Genomic DNA, 23395 nt, shown 5'->3' on the forward strand with positions numbered 1-23395 from the left:
GTCAATTGACAATACATGTCAGAAGCCTTAACTGTACATTCAGTAATTTCACGTTTAGAAACATCTCCGTGCAGAATTTCCCAGGCTAGAATAAGGGAAGTACCATTGCAGAATAGTTATCTGGAAAATAAAGACAATATTAAAAAAAAATTTTCTTCTAACCTGCTGTGGTTCTGATTCGGTGGTACACTGTAATTACCTAAGGGATTTTAGCATATGCTGATGCCTGAGTGCCACCTTTAGAAAGAGGCTCTGATTTAATTGGTTTTGACTGTTGTCCCCTTGCCATCATATCAGTAACCTCTAATGATTATTACTGAGAGCCGTTAATCATGAGCGACTGTCGCGGTCCTCTTGTCCACATTTCTGGGACCATGTATGTCTTTACATACAAAGAGAAGGGGTTAGAGGACACTACCTGTAAGTGCTCTTCCAATGCAGACGCTCCATATCCACTTGGAAAATGCTCTTGACTAGGGGTTTGTATGGAAGCAGTGGCTGTTTCTTCCAGGTGATTCATTGATATATGTGTATGCTTGCATGTGTGAGAAGGCAGAGAAAGTAAGCTGTATAGTGCTTTGAAATAAGAAAAGATAATTTATTTTTATCATAGAGAAGCCAAGAGAATAAATACATCTTCCATAGTCATCAAGCCCTCCACCGCAGTGTGTGTCAGGCATGATGGTAGTTAGGGGAGCCTGTTACGGCTTCTGGTAGGGCTTCTGAGAACAGGAGACTAGGATTTTAAAATGCTCATGAATGTACTTATTTATTTTTTTTACACATGTCTTAGCCTATTTGGGCTGTCTTAACAGAATGTCATTGACTGGGTGACTTATAAACAACAGAAATTGATTTCTCGTAGCTTTGGAGACTGGGAAGTCAAAGAGTGAGGCATTGGCAGATTTGGTGTCTGGGAAGGGCCTGTTTCCTAGTTCACTGATGCCCGTCTTTGCTTCGTGTCCTCCCCCGGCAGAGGGGGTAGGGAGTGTGCTGGGGTCTCTTTCATAAGGGCACCCAGCCCATTCACGAGGGCTCCACCTTCTTATCTAATCACTGCTGAAGACCCTACCTCCAAATTCCACATTACACTGGGGATTAGATTTCAATACAGGAATTTGAGGTGGCACTTGAACATTCCCTCTAGCTCAACATAGGACAATGAGGAACATCAGCAAACAGTGTAACTCTTTTTGAAGCGTCTATAAACAGTCAGTATGGAAAGCACTTCTGATCCTACAGAACTTGGTCATCTCTCTTTGTATATGTGATTTGTAGCCTTTTTTTTTTTTTTAACAGAATATCCTTTGTTTTTTTTTAAGATTTTATTTATTTATCCATGAGAGACAGAGAGAGAGAGAGACAGAGACAGAGGCAGAGACACAGGCAGAGAGAGAAGCAGGCTCCATGCAGGGAGCACGACGGGGGACTCGATCCCTGGACTCCAGGATCATGCCCTGAGCTGAAGGCAGGCGCTAAACCACTGAGCCACCCAGGCGTCCCTAGCCTTTTCTATCATATCCCTTTAAGTATGAGGAGCATGAGGACTGTGACACATACTTCAATTAGATAAATCTGCCAATAAAGAAATAATTTTGTTTAATGAATTCTGAATTAGTTCAGTTGCCAGTAATATTTTGTTTTCTCAGCTGAATAAACAATAAATCCAGGCAGCTAGTTAGATGTATGGTGCACTTGAAAGAAACTTTCTGGAACACAGAAACTAAAGTTGTTCATGCTATCATTAAAAAGATAATGTAGTTGCGCTGAATTAACCTACTTAGGGATGCATTTCTTCCCAAGAGAAACTACAAAGTTATTCCTCGCCAGCGGACCTCACTGCCCCCACCACAATTAGACATTAGGGATTAAATAACCTGGTGTTGCGCTGATCACTGTGAACTACAAAGCCTTCAAAAAGAAAAAAAAAATCCAATTACCCACTTAGATAACCAGAGAAGTGTACTTTTAAGGGCAAAAGAAACTGTTTCATAAAAAAAGTTATTTCACGTAACATTTGGTTTTAAATCCCAGCTCTGGAACTTACTATAAAATGAGAAAATTCCCTTATATTGTTAAATAATATATTAGTAAGTATAACGTGCTTCTAAGGATAAAATGCTTGGCACATAGCAAATGCTCAGTGTGTGTTAGCATTTATCATTACAGGGATAATTTGTGCGGCTATGTTGTAGATATTACTAAACATTACTTACGAGTCTTTTGATTAAATCTTTTTTTAACGGTTTAACCTTAAGATTTTATTTATCTATTTGACACACACACACACACAGAACAAGCAGAAGGGGCTGGCAGGTGGAGGAAGAGGGAGAAGCAGACTCCCCACCAAGCAGAGAGCCCATGGGACTCGGTGCCAGGACCTTGGGATCCTGACTCCAGCAGAAGGCAGATGCTTAACCAACCGAGCCACCCAGGTGCCCCCTAAGGTTAAATCTTTTTAAGAAGATTAAGAAAAGGCCATTTCTTTTGACCTCACCAAGTGTTATAAAGTAGATTACCTCTGTAATGTGAGAACACTGTAGTTCTGGTTAATTTTTTGTTAATTTCACTACACAAGATGTCTAGTTTTTCTTTTTTTTTTTAGGATTTTATTTATTTATTCATGAGAGACACAGAGAGAGAGAGAGGTTGAGAGAGAGAGAGAGAGGCAGAGACACAGGCAGAGGGAGAAGCAGACTTCATGCAGGGAGCCTGACTTGGGACTCGATCCTGGGTTTCCAGGATCACGCCCCTTGGCTGAAGGCAGCGCTAAACCGCTAAGCCACCCGGGCTGCCCAAGATGTCTAGTTTCAAACAGAACTTGGTCAGCTATAATATTGATGCTGTTAATAGCTGTTTTTTTTTTTAATGAAGATTTTATTTATTTGATGGAGAGAGAGTACAAGTAGGCAGAGCAGCAGGCAGAGGGAGAAGGAGAAGCAGGCTCCTCGCTGAGCAGAGAGCCTGATGCAGCGCTTGATCCCGGCTCCTGGGATCACGAGCTGAGCCAAAGGCACATGCTTAACCGACTGAGCCACCCAGGCGCCCCAAGACGCTGTAATAGTTTTGAATAGATGCATAGTGTAATGAAAGTGAAAATGATTTTGGTGATCCCGGAAACCAGGATGTGGTGATGAGCATGGGTGGCGGGCGGTGGCAAAATTGACAGAAAAACCTTCATCAGTGAGGGAACCAGAGGACCAGACCCTTATGTACAGGATTCTAACGCATACTGGGTCGCACTAAATCATCTTTACACAGGATACTGATGTTGAGATTCTGGCCATAAGCCTCTCATTATCTCAGAGATTTTTTTTTTTTAATCTTTTTTCATCTCAGAGATTTATGTCTGGTCTCTAAAAATGAGGAAGGCCTGAAGAACAGTAGGAGGAAGAAGACCATGAAGGAGGCCTGTGAATGTAGTTAAGGAACCAACAGTGTAATCATCATGACCTAACCGGCTAGGTCCAGTGACCCGCCACCTCGGTTTGTTTTCGCTGAATGGTATACTAGGAGCGATGATCTGAGTGGCAATAGCTTTTCTAGACATCTCCTTTTTCTTTCTATTAAGCACCACCTTTGTGAGTGACCGGGGTTCGCTGGAACCAACAGGTCTGGGATGAGGAGTTCCTGCACTGTCCACGCACACGGCTGTCTTTAGTTTGGTGACTGCGAAGGCACTGGGTTGCTGTTTCCTTTCTGAGAACAGCTGAGTTAATGGGAAGGAAGTAGGTGTTTGGCTGGTTCTGTCCTGCGGGGTTAGCGCAGGGCTGGGTTGCTGAGTGAGCATCAGCTTCTGCTTTTGTGGGCCTTGGTTTGCTAACTGGTTCCTCTTTATGCACGTTGGTAAAATCAGTCTGAGAGGCCCGAACTAATCCCTTTTCTGGGAACAAATGACTGAGAATGCAAGGAGTGGCTGACCTGCTTTATCCAAACTCTTGGCCACAACCGTGCTCAACATTCTTCATTGGTTTCCTATCTATTGCTAATCTTTTAAATATCTTGCTAAACCTTAAGAAAAAGGGGTGTGTGTCCGACTTAGATATTGCTTTTGTGTGAATGTTTTTGCCTGTGTCGAAGAATGTAGCTTTGAGGAAGGTCTAAATGAAGCATCGATTACTGCTAGGTGATCTTGGTAGGATTAGAGCTTCTGATCTGAAGTTGGAGTCTTCGGAAGCCTGAGGTTGGATGTGGTTCTGCCATTACCTGACATGTTTCATCATTGTTTTCTTTGATGTTGAAATCATACGTATCATATTGTTGATATTATTTGACACTAGTCTCCAACATTCCATTAAGGTCTTTGGCTTCCCAGGCCTCATTTGTCCAAGAAATGGAAGCTTCTGCTTCCTTAAGAATGTTTGGTCTCCCCTGCTAGTGTGACTGTCTCTGAAACTCTTCTCAGGTTCTAGGATATCTATGCCACTTCTTTGCAGATGTTTGGGAAGTGGTGGTTGACCTAAAAATACTAAGAATCAAGAAAAAAAAGAAGGCTGCTGCCATGCAAATATTTTCAGCTCTTTGCAACATTTCTGTTACCATCACAGTTAATTAGATGATTCCTTAAAGTCCTACAGATATATCTTACCGCTATAAAGTTCAGATCTACCACTACAATCTAAGTCTAAAAAAAAAAAAATTACCTTTAAGCCAGAGGGCCCTAGGGGAGGGGGTGTCAAGATCGCCTAGATTCAAAACCCAGTTTGGCCATTCTCTAGCTACCTAGTCTCTGGTGAGCTGCATCATCTGTAAAGTGGGGATAAAAATTAGCACTCACCATATAGGATCGATGAAACACGTGATCACAGTTCAAGCTACCATTGTTTTTCTCTTCCTTAACAATAAAAAAGGGGCACCCCTGGTGGCTCAGTGGTTCAGGGCCGCCTTCAGCCCAGGGCGTGACCCCAGTGACCCAGAATCAAGTCCCACGTTGGGCTCCCTGCGTGGAGCCTGCTTCTCCCTCTGCCTGTGTCTCTGCCTCTCTCTCTGTCTCTCATAAATAAATAAAATCTTAAAAATAAAAAATAATAATAATAAAGAAGTGAGGGAACTACGTATTGAGTAGCTACTATTTTCTAGGCACTGGTCAGGCAGTTTTTATCTCTGATCCTGTGTAATTCTCAGGGGCAAGCATTCTTTTATTTTCCAGATTATTACACTTAAGACTCCAAAGCTTCATCAAGTGTCCTAAGGATCACACCCTAAGGAGTCCAAGTCCAGCTTTGTTTGTAAAGCACATGCCCTTTTTCACTACAAGAGGTAAAGGCCTAAAGAAAACTTTACTCATTTTTTTTTTTCCAGGCTTTAGTGTCTCAGGTTTCCCACTACTGTTACACGATGTATGAAACAAATGGACAGGGCCTGAAAGGCTCAGATGAAACTTAAACGCGTATTCCTCAGTGCGGGAAGCCAGGCTGAAAAGGCCATATAGTATCTGCCGCCAAGTATCCATATTCTGGAAACGCCAGAACTACCGGGACCCTAAGAGTCAGTGGCTGCAAGGGTGAGGCGAGACGGGAGGAGGCCAGGTGGCACACAGGGAACTACTCTGGACAGGAGGACGGTAGACCCACAACACCCCCCCAGGATGAGCGGGGGCCCTAGGGTGAGCGGGGGGGGGGGGGGGGGGCCCTAGGGTGAGCGGGGGGGTGGGCCTAGGGTGAGCGCGGGGGGGGGGGGGACCCTAGGGTGAGCGGAGGGGCCCTAAGAATGAACGGGGGGGCCCTAGGGTGAGCGGAGGGGCCCTAAGAATGAACGGGGGGGCCCTAGGGTGAGCGGAGGGGGGGGCCTAGGGTGAGCGGGGGGCGGGGCATAGGGTGAGCGGGGGGGGGGGACCCTAGGGTGAGCGGGGGGGGGCCCTAAGAATGAACGGGGGGGGGCCCTAGGGTGAGCGGAGGGGCCCTAAGAATGAACGGGGGGGGCCCTAGGGTGAGCGGGGGGGGGGGGCCTAGGGTGAGCGGGAGGGACCCTAGGGTGAGCGGGGGGGGGGCCTAGGGTGAGCGGGGGGGGGGGCCCTAGGGTGAGCGGGGGGGGGCCTAGGGTGAGCGGGGGGGGGAACCCTAGGGTGAGCGGGGGGGGGCCCTAAGAATGTACGGGGGGGCCCTAGGGTGAGCGGAGGGGCCCTAAGAAAGAACGGGGGGGCCCTAGGGTGAGCGGAGGGGGGGCCCTAGGGTGAGCGGGGGGGCGGGGCATAGGGTGAGCGGGGGGGGGGGACCCTAGGGTGAGCCGGGGGGGGGGCCCTAAGAATGAACGGGGGGGCCCTAGGGTGAGCGGAGGGGGGGCCTAGGGTGAGGCGGGGGGGCGGGGGCCTAGGTGAGCCGGGGGGGGGGGGGACCCTAGGGGTGAGGGGGGGGGGGGCCCTAAGAATGAACCGGGGGGGGCCCTAGGGTGAGCGGAGGGGCCCTAAGAATGAACGGGGGGGGCCCTAGGGGTGAGCGGAGGGGGGGCCTAGGGTTGAGCGGGGGGTGACCCTAGGGTGAGGGGGGGGCCCTAAGAATGAACGGGGGGGCCCTAGGGTGAGCGGAGGGGCCCTAAGAATGAACGGGGGGGCCCTAGGGTGAGCGGAGGGGGGGCCTAGGGTGAGCGGGGGGGGCCCTAGGGTGAGCGGGGGGGCCCTAAGAATGAACGGGGGGGGCCCCTAGGGTGAGCGGAGGGGCCCTAAGAATGAACGGGGGGGCCCTAGGGTGAGCGGGGGGGGGGCCTAGGGTGAGCGGGGAGGGACCCTAGGGTGAGCGGGGGGGGGGGCCCTAGGGTGAGCGGGGGGGGGCCCTAGGGTGAGCGGGGGGGGGCCCTAGGGTGAGCAGGGGGAGTGGGCCTAGGGTGAGCGGGGGGGGCCTAGGAGTGAGCGGGGGGGGGGACCCTAGGGTGAGCGGGGGGGGGGCCCTAAGAATGAACGGGGGGGGCCCTAGGGTGAGCGGAGGGGGGGGCCTAGGAGTGAGCGGGGGGCGGGGCCTAGGGTGAGCGGGGGGGGGGCCCCTAGGGTGAGCGGGGGGGGGGCCTAGGGTGAGCAGGGGGGTGGGCCTAGGGTGAGCGGGGGGGGGGACCCTAGGGTGAGCGGAGGGGCCCCTAAGAATGAACGGGGGGGGCCCTAGGGTGAGCGGAGGGGCCCTAAGAATGAACGGGGGGGCCCTAGGGTGAGCGGGGGGGGGCCTAGGGTGAGCGGGAGGGACCCTAGGGTGAGCGGGGGGGGGGCCTAGGGTGAGCGGGGGGGGGGCCCTAGGGTGAGCGGGGGGGGGCCTAGGGTGAGCAGGGGGGTGGGCCTAGGGTGAGCGGGGGGGGCCTAGGGTGAGCGGGGGGGGGACCCTAGGGTGAGCGGGGGGGGGCCCTAAGAATGAACGGGGGGGCCCTAGGGTGAGCGGAGGGGGGGCCTAGGGTGAGCGGGGGGCGGGGCCTAGGGTGAGCGGGGGGGGGGCCCTAGGGGGAGCGGGGGGGGGCCTAGGGTGAGCAGGGGGGTGGGCCTAGGGTGAGCGGGGGGGGGGGGACCCTAGGGTGAGCGGAGGGGCCCTAAGAATGAACGGGGGGGGGGCCCTAGGGTGAGCGGAGGGGGGGCCTAGGGTGAGTGGGAGGGACCCTAGGGTGAGCGGGGGGGGGGGCCTAGGGTGAGCGGGGGGGGGCCCTAGGGTGAGCGGGGGGGGCCTAGGGTGAGCGGGGGGGGGCCCTAGGGTGAGCGGGAGGGACCCTAGGGTGAGCGGGGGGGGGCCCTAGGGTGAGCGGGGGGGGCCTAGGGTGAGCGGGGGGTGGGCCTAGGGTGAGCGGAGGGGCCCTAAGAATGAACGGGGGGGCCCTAGGGTGAGCGGAGGGGGGGCCTAGGGTGAGCGGGGGGGGGCCCTAGGGTGAGCGGGGGGGGCCCTAGGGTGAGCGGGGGGGGGCCTAGGGTGAGCGGGGGGGGCCCTAGGGTGAGCGGGGGGGCCTAGGGTGAGCGGGGGGTGGGCCTAGGGTGAGCGGAGGGGCCCTAAGAATGAACGGGGGGGCCCTCGGGTGAGCGGAGGGGGGGCCTAGGGTGAGCGGGGGGGGGCCTAGGGTGAGCGGGGGGGCCTAGGGTGAGCGGGGGGGGGCCCTAGGGTGAGTGGGGGGGCCTAGGGTGAGCGTGGGGGGTCCTAGGGTGAGCGTGGGGGGGCCCTAGAGTGAGCGGGGGGGGGGCCCTAAGGGGACGCCTTGGAGTCGGCCTAGACGGGAAGTTCCTCCCTAAGTTTCGCTCTGGCCCTAAAACTGCCCTAAAAATGTGTCCGTTACAAAAAAAGACAGGCACAGGTCGGGCATGGGATAGGGCCCGGGAGGGGCGCGGGGCGCTGGGCGCGCCCCCCTTCCCCTCCCCGGCAGGCCCGCGGGTGGCGGCGGGACGGGCGGCAGAGCCCTCAGGCCCGCGGCCCCGCCCCCGACGCCCGGGCGCCGCCGCAGCTCCTCCCGGGCACCCACGGGTCCCATCCGCGGCGAGGTCAGGGGCGTGCGGCCCGGCGGCAGGAGGGCGGGGGCAGCACCGCAGGGGGACGCGGCGTGCGCGGGGGCGGGGCGTGCGCGGGGCGGGGCGTGCGCGGGGCGGGGCGTGCGCGGGGCGGGGCGTGCGCGGGGCGGGGCGTGCGCGGGGCGGGGCGTGCGCGGGGCGGGGCGTGCGCGGGGCGGGGCGTGCGCGGGGCGGGGCGTGCGCGGGGCGGGGCGTGCGCGGGGCGGGGCGTGCGCGGGGCGGGGCCGAGAGCCCCCGAGGGAGCCCGAGGGGCGGGGCCGGCGCTGACAGCCGGGAGGAGCCGCGGGCGGGCTGCGGACGCCGCGTGACGTCACAAGGGGCGGGGCGGCCGGTGCGGGGCCGGCGGCGCGCGGGCGCGGCGGGCAGTCGCTGCTTGGGCGCCGGGTGCGCGGCTGCTGGGCGTGCGCTGCGGGCTCTCGGGGCCAGCCCGTCCGCTGCCGAGCGCGTGTGCGCGGGGTGCGCGGGGTGCGCGGGGTGCGCGGTCGTGTGTGCGCCTGGGGACCCGGCCGTCCCCCGCGCCCGCCTCGCCTCCGTATCGGGGGGAGGGCGCCTGCTCCGTCTCGGAGCGCGGTTCGCGGGCGAGCTGCCTCGGCGTTTGTTTTTTTTTTCTCTTAAACTTGTGAGCTCTTTTTTTTTCTTTCCCCCTTTTTTTGTCGTTCCTCTTATTTTGGACCCGGTGCCGCCCGGGCCGGTCCCCCGGTGCCCGCCCCCCGCCCGCCCCCGGCCCGGAGGGGAGCCCCGTCCCGCCCCCGCCCGCAGCCGCGGCCGCACCTGCCTCGATATGAATGGGGTCAGCGACCCCCCTCTCTTTATAAAAGACATTAAGCCCGGACTGAAAAACTTAAATGTCGTCTTTATTGTCCTGGAGATAGGTAAGTGGGGTCCGCAGCCCCGCCCTCCCCCGCGCCCGGGGCCGCAGCGGGCACCGCGGCCGCGAGCTCCCTCCCCTCCCCTCCCCCCTCCCCTCCCCTCTCCTCTCCCCTCCCCTCCCCTCCCCTCCCCTCCCCTCCCCTCCCCCCTCCACGTGGCCCTGGCGCCCCCGCCGGGCTCGGATCCAGCCTGCGGCGAACCCCGGGGCTCGACCTCCTTCCGTCTTCCCGTCTTTCCGCCGCGCTCTGGTCCCGGAGGAGGAGTCAGAGCCTTTCTGGAAGTCCTCATCCTCCGGTGCTCCCCTCCCCCTCCCCTCCCCTCCCCCTTCCCCCTCCCTCCCTCCTCCCCCCCTTCCCCTCCCTCCTCCCCCTTCCCCCTCCCTCCCTCCCTCCTCCCCCCTTCCCCCTCCCTCCCTCCCTCCTCCCCCCCTTTGTGATTTTTAAATCTTCGCAGGACGCGTGACCAAAACCAAAGACGGCCACGAAGTGAGATCCTGCAAAGTAGCAGATAAAACGGGCAGCATCACGATCTCCGTGTGGGACGAGATCGGAGGGCTCATACAGCCCGGGGATATCATCCGGTTGACCCGAGGGTAGGTGTGCACCGGAGGGGGAGGGGGAGGAGGAGGGGGAGGAGGGGGGAGGGGGAGGGCTGCCTGAGTCACGGGGGGAGGGGAGGGGGAGGGGGGAGGAGGGCAAGGGAAAGGGGAGGGGGAGGAGGAGGAAGGGAAAGGGGAAGGGGAAGGAGGGGGGAGGAGAGGAGGGGGAGAGAAGGAAGGAAAGGGAAAGGAGAGGGGAAGGAGGGGGAGGAGGAAGAAGGGGAGAGGAGGGGGAGAGAAAAAAGGAAAGGGGAGGGGGGAGGTGGAGGAAGGGGGGGAGGAGGAGGAAGGGGGGAGGAGGAGGAAGGGGGAGGAGGGGGAGGGAAGGAAGGGGAAAGGGGAGGAGGGGGGAGGGGAGGGCTGCCCTAGTCACAGGCCCTGGGCTCAGCTGCTGCGGGAACCTGGGCAACCTGGGCGAGGCCTGCATCTTTCCCGGGGTGGGGGTGGGGGGGTGGGATGCTAACTTGGATCGCGGGGTGTCCCCACCTTTGCGGGAAAGAGTGGTCAGCCTCCCTCAGGAATCCAACCCGCTGCCCCTCAGTTCACAAGTTAGATTATTAGACCCTGCTTTCGGGTCACGGAGAGTTTTTAAAACGTGGATAAAATTCACATAATCCATACTTTTTTTTTCCCTCGTGAGTTATTTAAGTTGACAGTACTTTTCCGACCTTTCCCCCTTTTTAGTGACTTCTGAAATCCTGCCCCTATTTTATTTAGTCAGCAAGGATGTAAGATTGTTGTGGGACAGGTTAGCAGTTTTCGTGGTATGTCAGGTTTGTGCTCCCATGTAAAAGTTAAGAGGGGGAGTTTACGGTTATCTGGAAGATGCATTCTGAAAAAAGATTTCCTGTGCCTACTGCTGTAAGGTCAGCATAGTGCAAAAACCAGGATGATATGCAGAAAATGTTTGGCAGGAAGGTGTCAATGATACCTCCATCTAAAAGGGTCAGCTGGCAGATTGGCTTTTAAAAATAATTTAGGAAAAAAATAAATGGATAAATAATAATTTAGCACAGCCTTTTATTTTGTTGTTTGTTTTGATGGAGTTACACTGCCTTTAAGATTTTACCAGATATTTAAAGTAGGAAGATAAAAGTCCAGAAAGGGGCCTCGAAATGGATTTTGGAAGTTCTGTGGCCAATAGACTTGTAATAAGTTATGGGTCATAACTACAGGAAAAGTGGGTGGAGATTGATGTTGGCATGGTAAATAGAATCTCAGGGGCGTGTCGGCTTGCCCTGAATGGAGGAGGCTGGTTAGTTAGAGCCCTTTGGTAAGACCTTCCAGGCCTTGCAACATCTTCAGGAAGTGAGGCAGAGTATCATCAAAGAAGGAAGTGAGAGTCAGAACATAGACATTTTATTCTCCTGCAGTGACTCATTATGACACTGATTGTGTCTTTTAAACTTCCACATCTGTAGCTCACACAGAAGAGCATTCCTGCCTGTGAGGGTGTGGTGAGGATTAGTATAATTAAAGTTTTTTGGCTACCAAAGTATTTCTCGTTCCAGTGATTATAAGTATTTTATACAGTGTACACAGCATCTCATTTCAAATATTTCATATTTTGTGGTCCTGGAAAAATACATAGATGTGTCCATCAAAAAATCTGTGGAAAAACTAACATCAAGATACCCATATAGTATTTATAGGATTTTAAGGAAGGCAACTTAAAGGAGAACTCAAAACTAAAGAAACTCCACTATTTTGTGACTTTACCATGATCTTGAGATTATTACACTTCTGTAACTTCCATTTCTGTAAAATGGGAGTAATGATTACCTTATTAACTAAAATAACATCTAGCAGAGTCTGGCCTATTGTAGGTGCTTCAGTTGTGATCGTATCTGAGAAAAGTAGTTTTTGAAGAAAAGCATGCATCTAAATAATGGTAATTTGAATATTGATAGGTTTATCAGAAAACCCTGCTATCATTGATCTCATTCTGGAAACAAGTGCAAGTTAAATGTTTACTTGTACCTTGAAATTTTTTTCTCAACACGCATTAACATTTGTTAAAAGGTGAAATATTAGTGCATTATTTTTCTTCTGAGTCGCTTTTTGTGTAGCATAAGAGTGCTGGAGTCTCTAATAAATAACCGTCACTAAAGGGAAATGTATAATGTGAAACTAACAAATATTTATTGACTATAACTGTATTTCAACAATAATTAGTTATAATATATCATTCTAAGATACAAAGTTACCATAGTAGTTGTGTAGAGAACCACTGAAAACCAAACCACAGACTGATTTTACAATGTTTATTAACTTATTTTTTTAATAGTTTTGTGTGTAGGAATATGTAACAATGCTGTCTGCATTCAGAGTTGATCAGAGTAAATAATCTGTTCAGCCAAGTTGATGCTAAAAGTTGCAGATTTGGAAAGACAGATAGAGATTTGTGACTGGATTTTTTTAGGCCCTTGATTAAATATTTCCCAAGTTTTCAGTAGCTTGTGAATACTGTGTGGTTTATGGAGGCAAAGGAAAAACTATTATATTGATAATTGAGTAGACCAAGTAAATGAGTATAAAAGTAAACAAAGGTATAAAAGTAAACAAAATTTTATGTATTTTGTAACTGAAAAATAATTTCTGCTTGACTCTCTACAACTGAAAGTTCTTTTGTTAATTGACTAAAGATGTGGTCTTTGGAGTATAACAATGCTTGCTTTGCAAAAAGACTCTTTTCTAGGGTTAGATATAGTTTAGATGATTGTGTGAACATATGGCAGTGGTTTTCTTTGTACTGTTTTTTTGTAAGTAACAAGTTGATCAAAATTAATTATATTTGATTTACTACCATAAACACAGAGTTTGATCTCTGCCTATACCCAATACAAAAAATAAGCATAATTTTACTTACGTAGAGGGAATTTATGTATTTCTACAGAACGGATGTTTCTTTTCTTTCTAGGTATGCATCCATGTGGAAAGGGTGTTTGACACTTTATACTGGAAGGGGTGGAGAACTTCAGAAAATTGGGGAGTAAGTATTAAAATGCAATTTCTTATTGCAATTGAGTAAATCACATATCTACAGAATAACTGGTAGGTATAAACTGTAAACCTCGTAGCTTTGCTTGACTGGTAAACTGAATGCCTTCAGCCCCTTCACTGTAAAAGCAGCTTTCCACGTATGTACCAGTTGAACAGCCGTCCATATTGTTTCCTGTGGTTGAGAATATCCGTTTTCCCTGGCAGAGAGTGTTAAGTCCTACTTGAGACGATCCCCAGCGGGGCCTTTTCTGGAGGCACTGGGAACATGGCATCTTCCAAGTGTCACAGTGCCATTTTTAAATAGGTTCTGTTTTCTAGTGAATTGCCAAAGAAGAAGCTACATAAGAAGCTAAGTTTCAGGCCAATAGTTTAAAATTTCTTTTTTCATTTATGGATGAATATGTACTCATGGTAAAAGGACTTGCAGTGATGACAATTGAAGTCCTGTATTTATCCACAGTCTAGGTACCGTACAGGCAGCCACAATGCGAGCTTCCATACACTACTACCCTGACTTGGAGGAACCATCCTCTCTAAGGGTATAAAGGTAATTCAGCCTCCATATTAGCCTAGACATTTGGGATGTATTCATAAAGTACTGTGTTGGCAGTGAGCCAAATCATTAGTCCATTCTGTTCGGTTAATGCATAGACATCTACTTAATGCCATCAAATTGGAGGATATTTAAAGAGAGAAGCCACACATGGCACCAAAAAAAAAAAAAAAAAACGAGAAAAGTGTTGTTCCACACTGCAGGGATAAAAATTCTTGTTTGGAAAAGATAAGCAATCCTGCTAACTTTTAAAGCTCAGAAACTGGTAACACTTTGCTCTTGCTAGGAGGAAAACTAGAATTTACTTACATTTGTTATTAGAGTAGTGTTAGAGCAATGTGTTTTGAATGCTCTTAGCAACGGTATCATCAAAAGATCTGTTTTTTTCCTGACCTTTGTGTATACAGAAGTATTTATAATAGAGGTCAATTTTGTGAAGAACCTTTGGAGGTCACTCAATTCTTAGTGACTTTGACTTTGTCAGCATCAGTCTAGGATTTACCAAAAGCGATTTTAATTTCTTATTTATGGGGCAAGGAGCTAAGTAAATGTTGATGTGTAATGTTAATATATGCCGTTGTCAACTTTAAAGAAGCCTTGGTATCAACTGTTGTCTTAATAGCCACATGTCTTTCTATATACCTGCGGAATCCACTCTTAACCTTGAATGATTATCTTTGCAGATTCACAGTGATTGGTCAAAGAGGGACTGGATGAGAGTGGTGTGAATGGATCAGTGCAAATCCATCACCACTACTGGAAAAAACACTCTGGAACCCTAAACATGGTTCAGTGGCATCAGCCTATGTGGAAAAAACAGCACAGAGTTGTGTTTCTGTGTCCTTGATCTTTGACATGATTTATTTTTTGTAGTACAGAAGCACTAAAATTAGAGCGTGTTGTACATTGTAGGCAGTTGAATACTTTCGAGTAATTTGTTTTTATGGGACATAGCATTTAGGACGTTTTTGTTGGATAGTTAACATGTTGCTTTTTAGTTAATTCGTATGATACCTAAATTCTTCATTCCTGTAAGTTATGCATGTTGTGTAAAGAAAGGTTGATTTTTTTTAGGAGTCATTTAACTTGAGCTTTATTTTCTTTCAGATTTTGTATGGTTTATTCAGAAGTGCCAAATTTCAGTGAACCCAACCCAGACTATCGAGGACAACAGAGCAGAGGGGTAATTAATCCAAATGTATAGTCTATTTTTATGATTATGCTGATTTTGACTGGATACTATAATTCCCTGACTAGGTGTGCAACCTTGTCATACCCAGAGTATAATGAAGACAGTTTTTTAAAAAAAATCTTTAGAAAGTCATTTTTATTCTGTGTATTTTGTGAGTCTATGTTTGTTTTTAGTATCTCATTTTAAACATATGTGCTATTGAGCACTTCGAGGAGTAGAGAGTAACATCAGGAAAACACATTAAGATCTAACAAAAACTATGAAAGGCTTGAGAAACTTTCCTAAGTAGTAACATTGAATGGACTTGGATAAATCTTCTAAAAATTTGTTTAGAAAAAAAACCTTAACAATTAAAGAATGGATACAACATGTTATTATAATAATTTTTTTTATAATTCTTCAATTGGTTAAATTAAAAACATATTTTTTAGGCACACAATGAACAGAAGAGTAATTCCATGAATAATAATATGGGTACAGGTACATTTGGACCAGTGGGTAAGATTTTTTTTTTTTTTTTGCATATTTGTGATCAGGTGTTAACAATTACGTGACTGTATCTTATGAAAGATTTAGAAGAAAACAATTTAGGCATAAATTAGCACTAAAAGGGAGCTACTGGTAAACAAGGAATTCCCAAGTAACTGATTTTCTAGATACTAGATAGCAGATATTCTCTAGCTACTTTATTGAGCACATTCTTTATTTTTTATACATTTATTTGTTTAAATTCCAGTGTAGTTAACATACAGTGTTTTATTAGTACATATACAGTAGTGATTCAACAATTCCATGTATTACTCAGTGCTCACCAAGATAAGTGTACTGTTAATCCCCTTCACCTATTTCACTCATTCCCCCCCCCGCCCCCATCCACCTCCCGGAGCACATTCTATACTTAAACAGTGGCTTATAACAAGAAATCTGTTTTAGAGATGCATAATAGGTTTTCCATTGATTTCTTTTAACAAAACTTCTGTAATCTAGTGATTATTTATAAAAGATGCAGAATTACTGGTTATTTTGGCACACCAAAAGCCTTTTATCTTTAGATTAATAGCTCACCTTAAATTTTCACATGTTGGTAGCTGCCTCTTTCAAAGTTTGGCCTTTACCCCTCAAATACTCTCAAATGTCACGTTAATGGTTCTTACAGCTGTGTTAAAGGTCTTCTTGAAGTTTTTATTCATAAATAACTGAGGAAGGGTCTTTGGGATTGGAGTTTGAGGTTGGCTGAAGTTTTTATTTGAACTGATGGCTGCATGTTTCGGCACAGCTGGTGGGAAACTTTGTTGTCTTTCCTTTGAAAAGTTAGAATTATACTGTCCATCTTGAAACATTATTAACCATATTTGAACCCAGTGCCAGTGTTCATGCGCCATTTTACCCATTTTCCTTTTACGGTATAGGCAATGCATTACCTATGTTTTTTTCCTCTACTAATTTCTCATTCTGTTGCTCAAACTGCTCTGTTTCTCTCTCCTTATTAATACAGCATCAAGTCAATATATTTACAGTAATCGTTCATTTGGAAAAACCTAGAGCCCACATTGAATTTTTCCCCAGGAGCTTAAAAATAAAGGCATTTGTTTTTCCTAATACTACTTGTAAGCATGTGTTAGAACTTCAAGTAGGTGTACTTCTATAGATGCGTGTCTGTAAATGGTGATGACTTTTTATATTCTTTTTTAGGAAATGGGGTTCAAAGTGGCCCAGAATCAAGGGGATGCCAATTTTCATATGCTGGTAGAAGCAATGGCCGGGGACCTACAAATCCACAGCTACAAGGAACTGCTAATAATCAGACAGTCATGACCACAATAAGTAATGGCAGGGACCCTCGGAGAGCCTTTAAAAGATGACCTATGCCAAATATTCACATGTAGTTTTTAAACTACGTGCCCTACTTGAACACTTATTGCACTTTTATTTATCGTTAACTGTGAAAACTATGTCCTTTATCAGTTTCCTTTTTGTTTTTCATTTGTTAACAAGAGTGGTTTGTTTTTATAGCAAAACTGTTAAGCTGCTCAAGTCTCCTGTTGAAGAATTTGAAGAATGGGAACACTCTGAAAAGTAGGGGCATTTATTTTTAGAGCAAAAAGATCCGTGGTTATCCTCTAAAAAACATGCACTCATTTCATGGGTGAGTTCCTTAAGACGTCAGCATTATAGCCTCTATGAGTCTATTTTCCGTATACATTTTGTAATATTTAAAATAAGGCTTAGTGGGAGATGTTCTTTCGTCTTAAATTCAGGTATTGCCAACTAAAGCAATAACCACCAACAAAACCCACAAAAACCCAGTCATTGCTAACAGCAGTTTTTGAGTGTTTGTGAGTCCAGGAGTGACCGACTTCTTCATTGATTGAGTGACTGCCATTAAGATTTTCCAAGGACTGAATCATTCTAAACTCTTGTTTTATTACCAAAAAAAAAAAAAAGTATATATATATATATATATATATATATATATATATATATATATATGTATGTATGTATATATACTTCTTTATCAGAATTACGGAATAGAATGAGAACTGTATTATAACACGTAATTTTTATAAGAAAGCTGCATTTATTTTAGGGTAGTCCTGTTAATATTTGTTAGCAACTTTGTGCATTACACTGAAGGGAAGTTTAAAACTGAGGCCTTGAATATTTATTTTTTGAAACTACCGTGTCAAATATTAACGTATAATTTGAGGGAGTTAAAAAGTCATAATAAACATTGATCTGGTTATTTAAAAAAAAAAAAAAAAACCATGGTAGCTAAAGATGAAGGCAATTCAAATTGAATTCATGTAGAAAATATGCAGTCTTAAGTTAGAGAGTCCTGGGTACTCGCAGAAACACATCCTGGAGTGAAAATCCTAGGTACTTAAGCTTATTTGAAGAGTGTCTATATGTATGTGCGTGTTGTCAAAGTTTCTGAACACAATTCACAAAGCCTTATCAGCAAAAGTTAAATGGCTCTCTCTAAGAAGTGAATACAGCTTTATTCAGAAATGTAAAGGTAGAGTTTATTTATGTGTTGTAAATGGTCCCCAGTTCCACTTTTTACTGCAGAGTGGAAAACTGGTAAATTTTTCCTTTGTTAAAAACTCAGTCCTTCAATATTATCTCTTGAATAAAACTTGCATTAATGTTAACGGACCTACCTTATTTTTGCTCTTTCATTGATTTACAATGGAGAGCCAGTACCTTTTCCTGTAGTTGTAGTGATTGCTTCATCCTGGCGACTGCTTTTAGCTCTGGATTTGTCGCTTTTTGACCCTACCTTAAGTCACAAAATAAGTAGCTTCTCTTTTCTAAAAACTCCACAGCCTTTGGATATGAAAGTTTGTGCCATAATATTTGTTCTAAATCAGTGTATTGAACAATTTCCATACAGTCTATTATTAGGCACCATGGAGAGTTAAGGGATAGATGATGAGTAAAGTCAAGGAGCTTATTCATGGTTCATAGTACTTTGGTACCTGGGGTTTATATGTTCTAGAAAGCAGTTTTCCCTTTATTTTTAACTCATGATTATAGTTAATTTGGTTTAATGACTAGTATTCTTTTTAAGATATTTACAAAATTACAGATATTTGGAGTAAAAAATACTAAAAATGAGTATATAATTTTTTCTTTAAATCTAAGTAGAGGTAGGAGCAATAACAATGTAAGTTATTTGTGGGAGAATATAATATTCAAGATGATATCAAAAGAAAGAAATTTGGGGTTTCAGAAATTAAACTATCAGGGATTGTTGGCTTCCAGTCTTGGCCCATCATCTCCTCACCTGTGATGTCAGACAAATTATTACACTTAGAATCTCTGTAAGCCTTAAGTTGCGCAACTGTAAAAACAAGTAAGTAATATCCCTTTAGAGAGTTACTAAAGACTTTCCATGTAAGTGATGAGAATGATTTCTGGCACATAATAGGCAGTCAGATGTTAGTTGTCTGGTCCTATCTCAAGAACAGAAAAAAATGGCAACATTAGATGTGGAAATACTGTTACCCTTTAACATGTTGAGATTAAATAGAGAACGATCTAAGCTATTATTTTGTAATTGTAATTTGCCTCAGTAATTTAATCTTGTTGTTCTGTGCTCTTTATCATTTATTAACAAATCTCTTTTTTCTTAAGGGAAGCCTCCAAAACCAAAGCAAAGTGAATTACAGTCCATAATGAATATTTGCCCTACCAGTCTGCTTGGACGGTACTCATCAAGAAGAGGAAGAAAGTTTTCTACCTTCCTCTTTTCCTGGTGCTTTGACCTGTGAATTCTTAAATGTCTAAACACCTACCAAAACCAAAAACCATGTAGTCTAGAAATACACAGCCTGCTAGGATTGGGTCCCGTTTCATTTCTGCAAAGACACTTCGGAAGTGATTTGAAGTCTCGTCAGCCTGCTGGCTCCTCCTCTCTGGGCCAGCTTTTTGGGTAGTGGCTACAATACAGAAACGGGAAGATGGAACTCATAAATCCAGAGGATGATGTGTAATATTGAGGGTTGCAGCGCATGTTCCCATAGGCATTTACCCAGGGTTTCCTGTAGTATACTACCTCTTTTTTTTTGCTTTTTTTCTAGTAGGTTTTTTTAGTAATCTGCTTTAACTTTGAAGACGGTTTAACTTGATGCCCTGAATGTTTTTAGTACTGAGTCCTTGTCACTTGTGTTATCATTTAATATTTTAAAAGAACATTTAATTCTGGGTTGAGTAATAATGCTAAAAGGATGATGCTGAGAACAAATAAATGTGGGGTTAATATAAAGTTATGATTATGAGAACATTTAAAGTATAGGAAGCTGGTTAACTGGCCCTACACAGTGTTCTCAGAAGTACAAATTGTTCTACGTCAGTCTGAAGACACAATGGCACTTTTAAGTCCGCATAGGTCTGGCATTCTAGTTATAGAAATGACTTCCCTTTTTTGTTATGAAAGTGATTACTGTTTGCTCCAGGCAACTTAGGGCTCCCCTGTGACTCTTAAGATCCTTTTCTTTAATGTATTTGGGAAGGTTCTCCAGACAGCAAACCCTGAAAACCATATGAAAGCAGAATCAACATGGAGCACTTGCCCAGCCTCCGTCTGTTTTGCCTCTAGGCTTTTTCTTGGGATTACTTGCCCTACGATGGCTTTTATAGAAATCTATTATTCTTTAATCCTATCTGATGAAAGTCTTAACATTTCTGGTAGAAAAGAGAGTTACAGTTCTCTAGTAGGGGTTATGGGAGGGGTAAAGGCAGACGTACTTGGCTGTGGTGAAAACCAGGCTTCAGCCAATGATTAGATGTTAGGGTAACGACACTCCCACATTTCACAAGGTAGTTGTAATGATTAACAGTTCAGGTATACTTCTGAGGAAATCTAATTGTGACCTTTGGAAAACAGCACTGTCGTGAATGCTGCGTTGTTAGGTCCCGAGGGTGAAGCTTAGGAAAACATTTTACTTTCCAGGCATATTCAGCTTTTCTCCAAATTCATTGAAGTTAAAAAAACAAAAAAAACAAATTGAAGTTTGTTTTATTAGGGATACACCAGACTTTGTGTCCAAATAATAGAACCAAATCACTCCAGGTTTCTGAGCTAAAAGGGTCAATGTTTCTCAAAGCATAGGTCACAAACTAGGAGACTAGGGGAAATCAAGTCCAGACTGTCCCCCAATAAGCCATTCACTTAGCACTTTTCTCCTTAAGAACACGAGGCCCAAAGATGTTCCTAAGGGCTCTTTGCCACTATAAGATGGTAGCAAAGTGAACATTTTAACAAGTTTGACTGGTAGAACTGTAAGCCTTTTGGAAAGGTCTTGAAAAGTAACCCACAACTAGTACAGCTAGTACTAAAAAACTTGTTTTTTAGTATATGTGCTGCTGAAGTGAACACAACGCCCCAAGTTTTAAGACCATGCCAACCCAAGGCTGCCAACCCAAGGCTGCAGTAGACTCCGGTGTCTTGAGAGGCCACCTTCACACCACAGTCCTCAACATGACAGAGACCAGATCAGCTGAAGGATCTGGCATGCCTTTAGAAGCCAGTCTTTTTAACTATTTCCAACCAAAAGTCCAGCAACTTTCTGTTTGACTCCACTGAAATCTTTTGAGTGGGAAAGTTAAGTTTCTTGTCCATCTGTTGGATATGTTGAGTGAAACGGACATAGTGGTTTCGAAGCCACCTATGTGAGATTTCCCTCGAACCCGTTGGAGGTACGAGTTGCTGCTCTTCTCTATCAGAAGGATTTTTTTAAAGTGTGGGTCTTGGTAGAGCAGCACTTGAAATAATGGCCTTGAGGATTTTTGTCTCCTGCCCTTGATACGTTCCCCAACGCAAATAACTTGAAATGCATATACAATTTCTTTGTGAGGCTAGACTACCAAAGTTCCATTTTGTAAAACATGGAGAAATTGTAGTTAGATGCTTCCAAAGGGCAGAGCTGAGTAAAACAGGGTAGTCTTGAGTATGGCCTCTGGGTGTGAGCTGTGTTTAATTTTGAATTAGGTTCAAGCAGAATTTTCAAATTATGAGAATACTAAAATCAGATCGTCTACAGTGCAGTCCCCTAACTTCATTTGGGCCTATATCAAAAAGCTTTTTTCAACCTAGGTTTCTGTTAAGCTTTTTTGAAAATAGATTTTATTAGTGCTTATCTCAGCAAATACACGTTGATAGCATCTTCAGCCCTCTCTTGCCCCCAGAGCATTCCTCAGTCCCCTACTGTATTTTGTGCAGAGAGGCTGGCCAAAGTGAAAAGCAGTGGAGTTGGGGCATGATGAACATTCCTAGGAGTGCCTAATAGAAGCCACCACCTAGAGATCTCAGTCTTGTTCTGTACACAGCTAAATATTCACAAGTGATCTGCAAGGCATCACTTGGTAGAAGACCTAGACTTGGTCTTCTAGGTTTCAAATAAAATCCTAGTAGGAGAGGAAGACCTCTGACCTAGGTCCTAGGACTAAGCGAAAATAAAAACAGCAGTCGGCTCGGCTAGTGCCATCTACTGGGTGATTACTATATAGTTTCTGCAGCTGAGGAATCTGGCTCAACACGTGGGCGAAAGGTTTCAAGGTTTCGTTATTCCATTGGCTAAGAATTTCTGATGGCCTCATGATACAGATCACTAGGGAGTAGTTGAGCCATCTAGTTCTAATTTATGAACTAGCGACACCCTGACATCAAAAGTAAATTCCCCTCAGTTAAATGGGCTTATTAAACCCCGAACTGCCCCCAAAGCTATAGAAAATATGGAAAAGTTTACCAAACTTTGTGTTCTTATTACATTTGTCAATAATACTGGTAGGGAGTGTAAACTTAAAAATACTTTTTTGGTGGGTGGTGTTTTGGTGTTTTGGTAAAAACAGCTGAAGTAGAACATGAAACTGCCTTTATTTGTAAAATCCTAGCCAAATGACTGCCGCTGTTCTTGTAGGGATGTTAACTTTGCAGGACGTAACTTGTTTTAAATTTCCGTGATGATGTGCATTAGTGAAAAATAGTCTTGTGCTGAGTGATCTTGGTTTGAGTCCTAGATCTGTTTACCGGCTCCATGACCGTGAGCCTTGTTATGAAACGAAGATGATGGGGCTCTGAGGACTATGTGAGCCAGTGTGCAAAACACAACCATATCAAGGGCTCAGCAAACATTAACCGCTCTTTCCATGAGCAGTGGAAATAGGCGACTACTGATGACTTTTTTCATGCCTTGAGAAGACAATCCTATTTGACATCTGAAATCTTAGGCAACTTCTATTTGTTATTGCAGTTAGGTTGTTTTTGTTTTTGTTTTTGGAGATTTTATTTATTCAGGAGACAGGCGAAGACCCAGGCAGAGGGAGAAGCAGGCTCCATGCAGGGAGCCCGATGTGGGACTCGATCCCGGCGTCACGCCCTGAGCCAAAGGCAGATGCTCAACCCCTGAGCACCCCCAGGCGCCAGAGGTTGGGTTTCTCCTGGTGGGTGTATGTGTGTGTGCAAACAGCCAAGCCTTTGCACCCTCCTCTGGGCGCAGAGTCCGCAGGCAGGCCCCGGGGCAGGGGGTCTTGGCAAAGGCCTGCCCTGCAGCTGTGCTTCCTGTGCTGCTTTTCCGTTCACCTTTGCCCAGAGGCGGGGGCACGTGGGCCAGGGCTGGCGCAGAGGGGAGGTCAGTGGGCCCCAAGCCTCAGGAGGAAGCCCGCCTTCCCAGTGACAGCACCCAGGGGTGTTTGCTCCTCAGCACCGAGTAACCTCGCAACATGTTATTAAGAAAAATCTCAAACATACAGTGATGTTGAGCGAATTTCAGAGTAGACCTTCGTGCATTCACCACTTAGATTTTCTCCTTCCCATGTGGCTCATGGCCTCCATCGCGTTCACCCACCCACTCCTCATAGGTCTCGTGAGCGCGTCTGGTGCAGCAGCTCATTGGCCAGAGACCCTTGCAGTGTCCTGGGTGCACCTGTGGCCTTTAGGGGCCGCCTGTGCCTGGGAGCCTGGACCCCTAAGGGCACAAGAACAGGGCCACCTGGCAGCAACTGTTCCCCTGCGCTTTCCCAAGTCACCCCCCAAGGCCCAGGGACAGTAGACTCTCCTGATCTTTAAAAAACCATCTTTAACCAAAGGGGGACGTTTTTTAAGTGCCAAGGTCAGATCTAGATTTCCTGGCTGAGTCTAAGAGCTCCAGTGATGCCAGACACAGCCGAACCCAGGCTCACACATCCCAAAAATGTAATCCTAAGATCTTGGTTTTT

General features: G+C 46.6%; 1 protein-coding gene across 5 annotated transcripts; it reads left to right on the top strand.

Annotated features, from left to right (window-relative positions):
- Positions 1 to 8780: 8780 nt before the first annotated feature.
- Positions 8781 to 21901, top strand: NABP1 (nucleic acid binding protein 1). Of its 5 annotated transcripts, none has more exons than XR_005985041.1 (8): positions 8784 to 9333; positions 9785 to 9923; positions 12850 to 12921; positions 14593 to 14668; positions 15109 to 15175; positions 16370 to 16501; positions 16691 to 16823; positions 18815 to 21901. XR_005985041.1 is itself a non-coding variant. In XM_041737397.1 (6 exons), exons 1-5 carry the CDS (start codon positions 9243 to 9245, stop codon positions 16490 to 16492), a joined length of 501 nt encoding a protein of 166 aa, XP_041593331.1. In that variant the 5' UTR covers positions 8781 to 9242; the 3' UTR covers positions 16493 to 16501; positions 16691 to 18726. The 5 variants fall into 5 exon arrangements, 3 of the variants coding, with proteins under 3 accessions (XP_041593331.1, XP_041593330.1, XP_041593329.1); XR_005985042.1 differs by having other exon boundaries at positions 18820 to 21901; XM_041737397.1 differs by lacking the exons at positions 15109 to 15175; positions 18815 to 21901 and having other exon boundaries at positions 8781 to 9333; positions 16691 to 18726.
- Positions 21902 to 23395: the final 1494 nt, after the last annotated feature.

This window comes from Vulpes lagopus, chromosome 22 (assembly GCF_018345385.1).
Source record: "Vulpes lagopus strain Blue_001 chromosome 22, ASM1834538v1, whole genome shotgun sequence".
Classification (NCBI taxonomy): Eukaryota; Metazoa; Chordata; class Mammalia; order Carnivora; family Canidae; genus Vulpes; species Vulpes lagopus.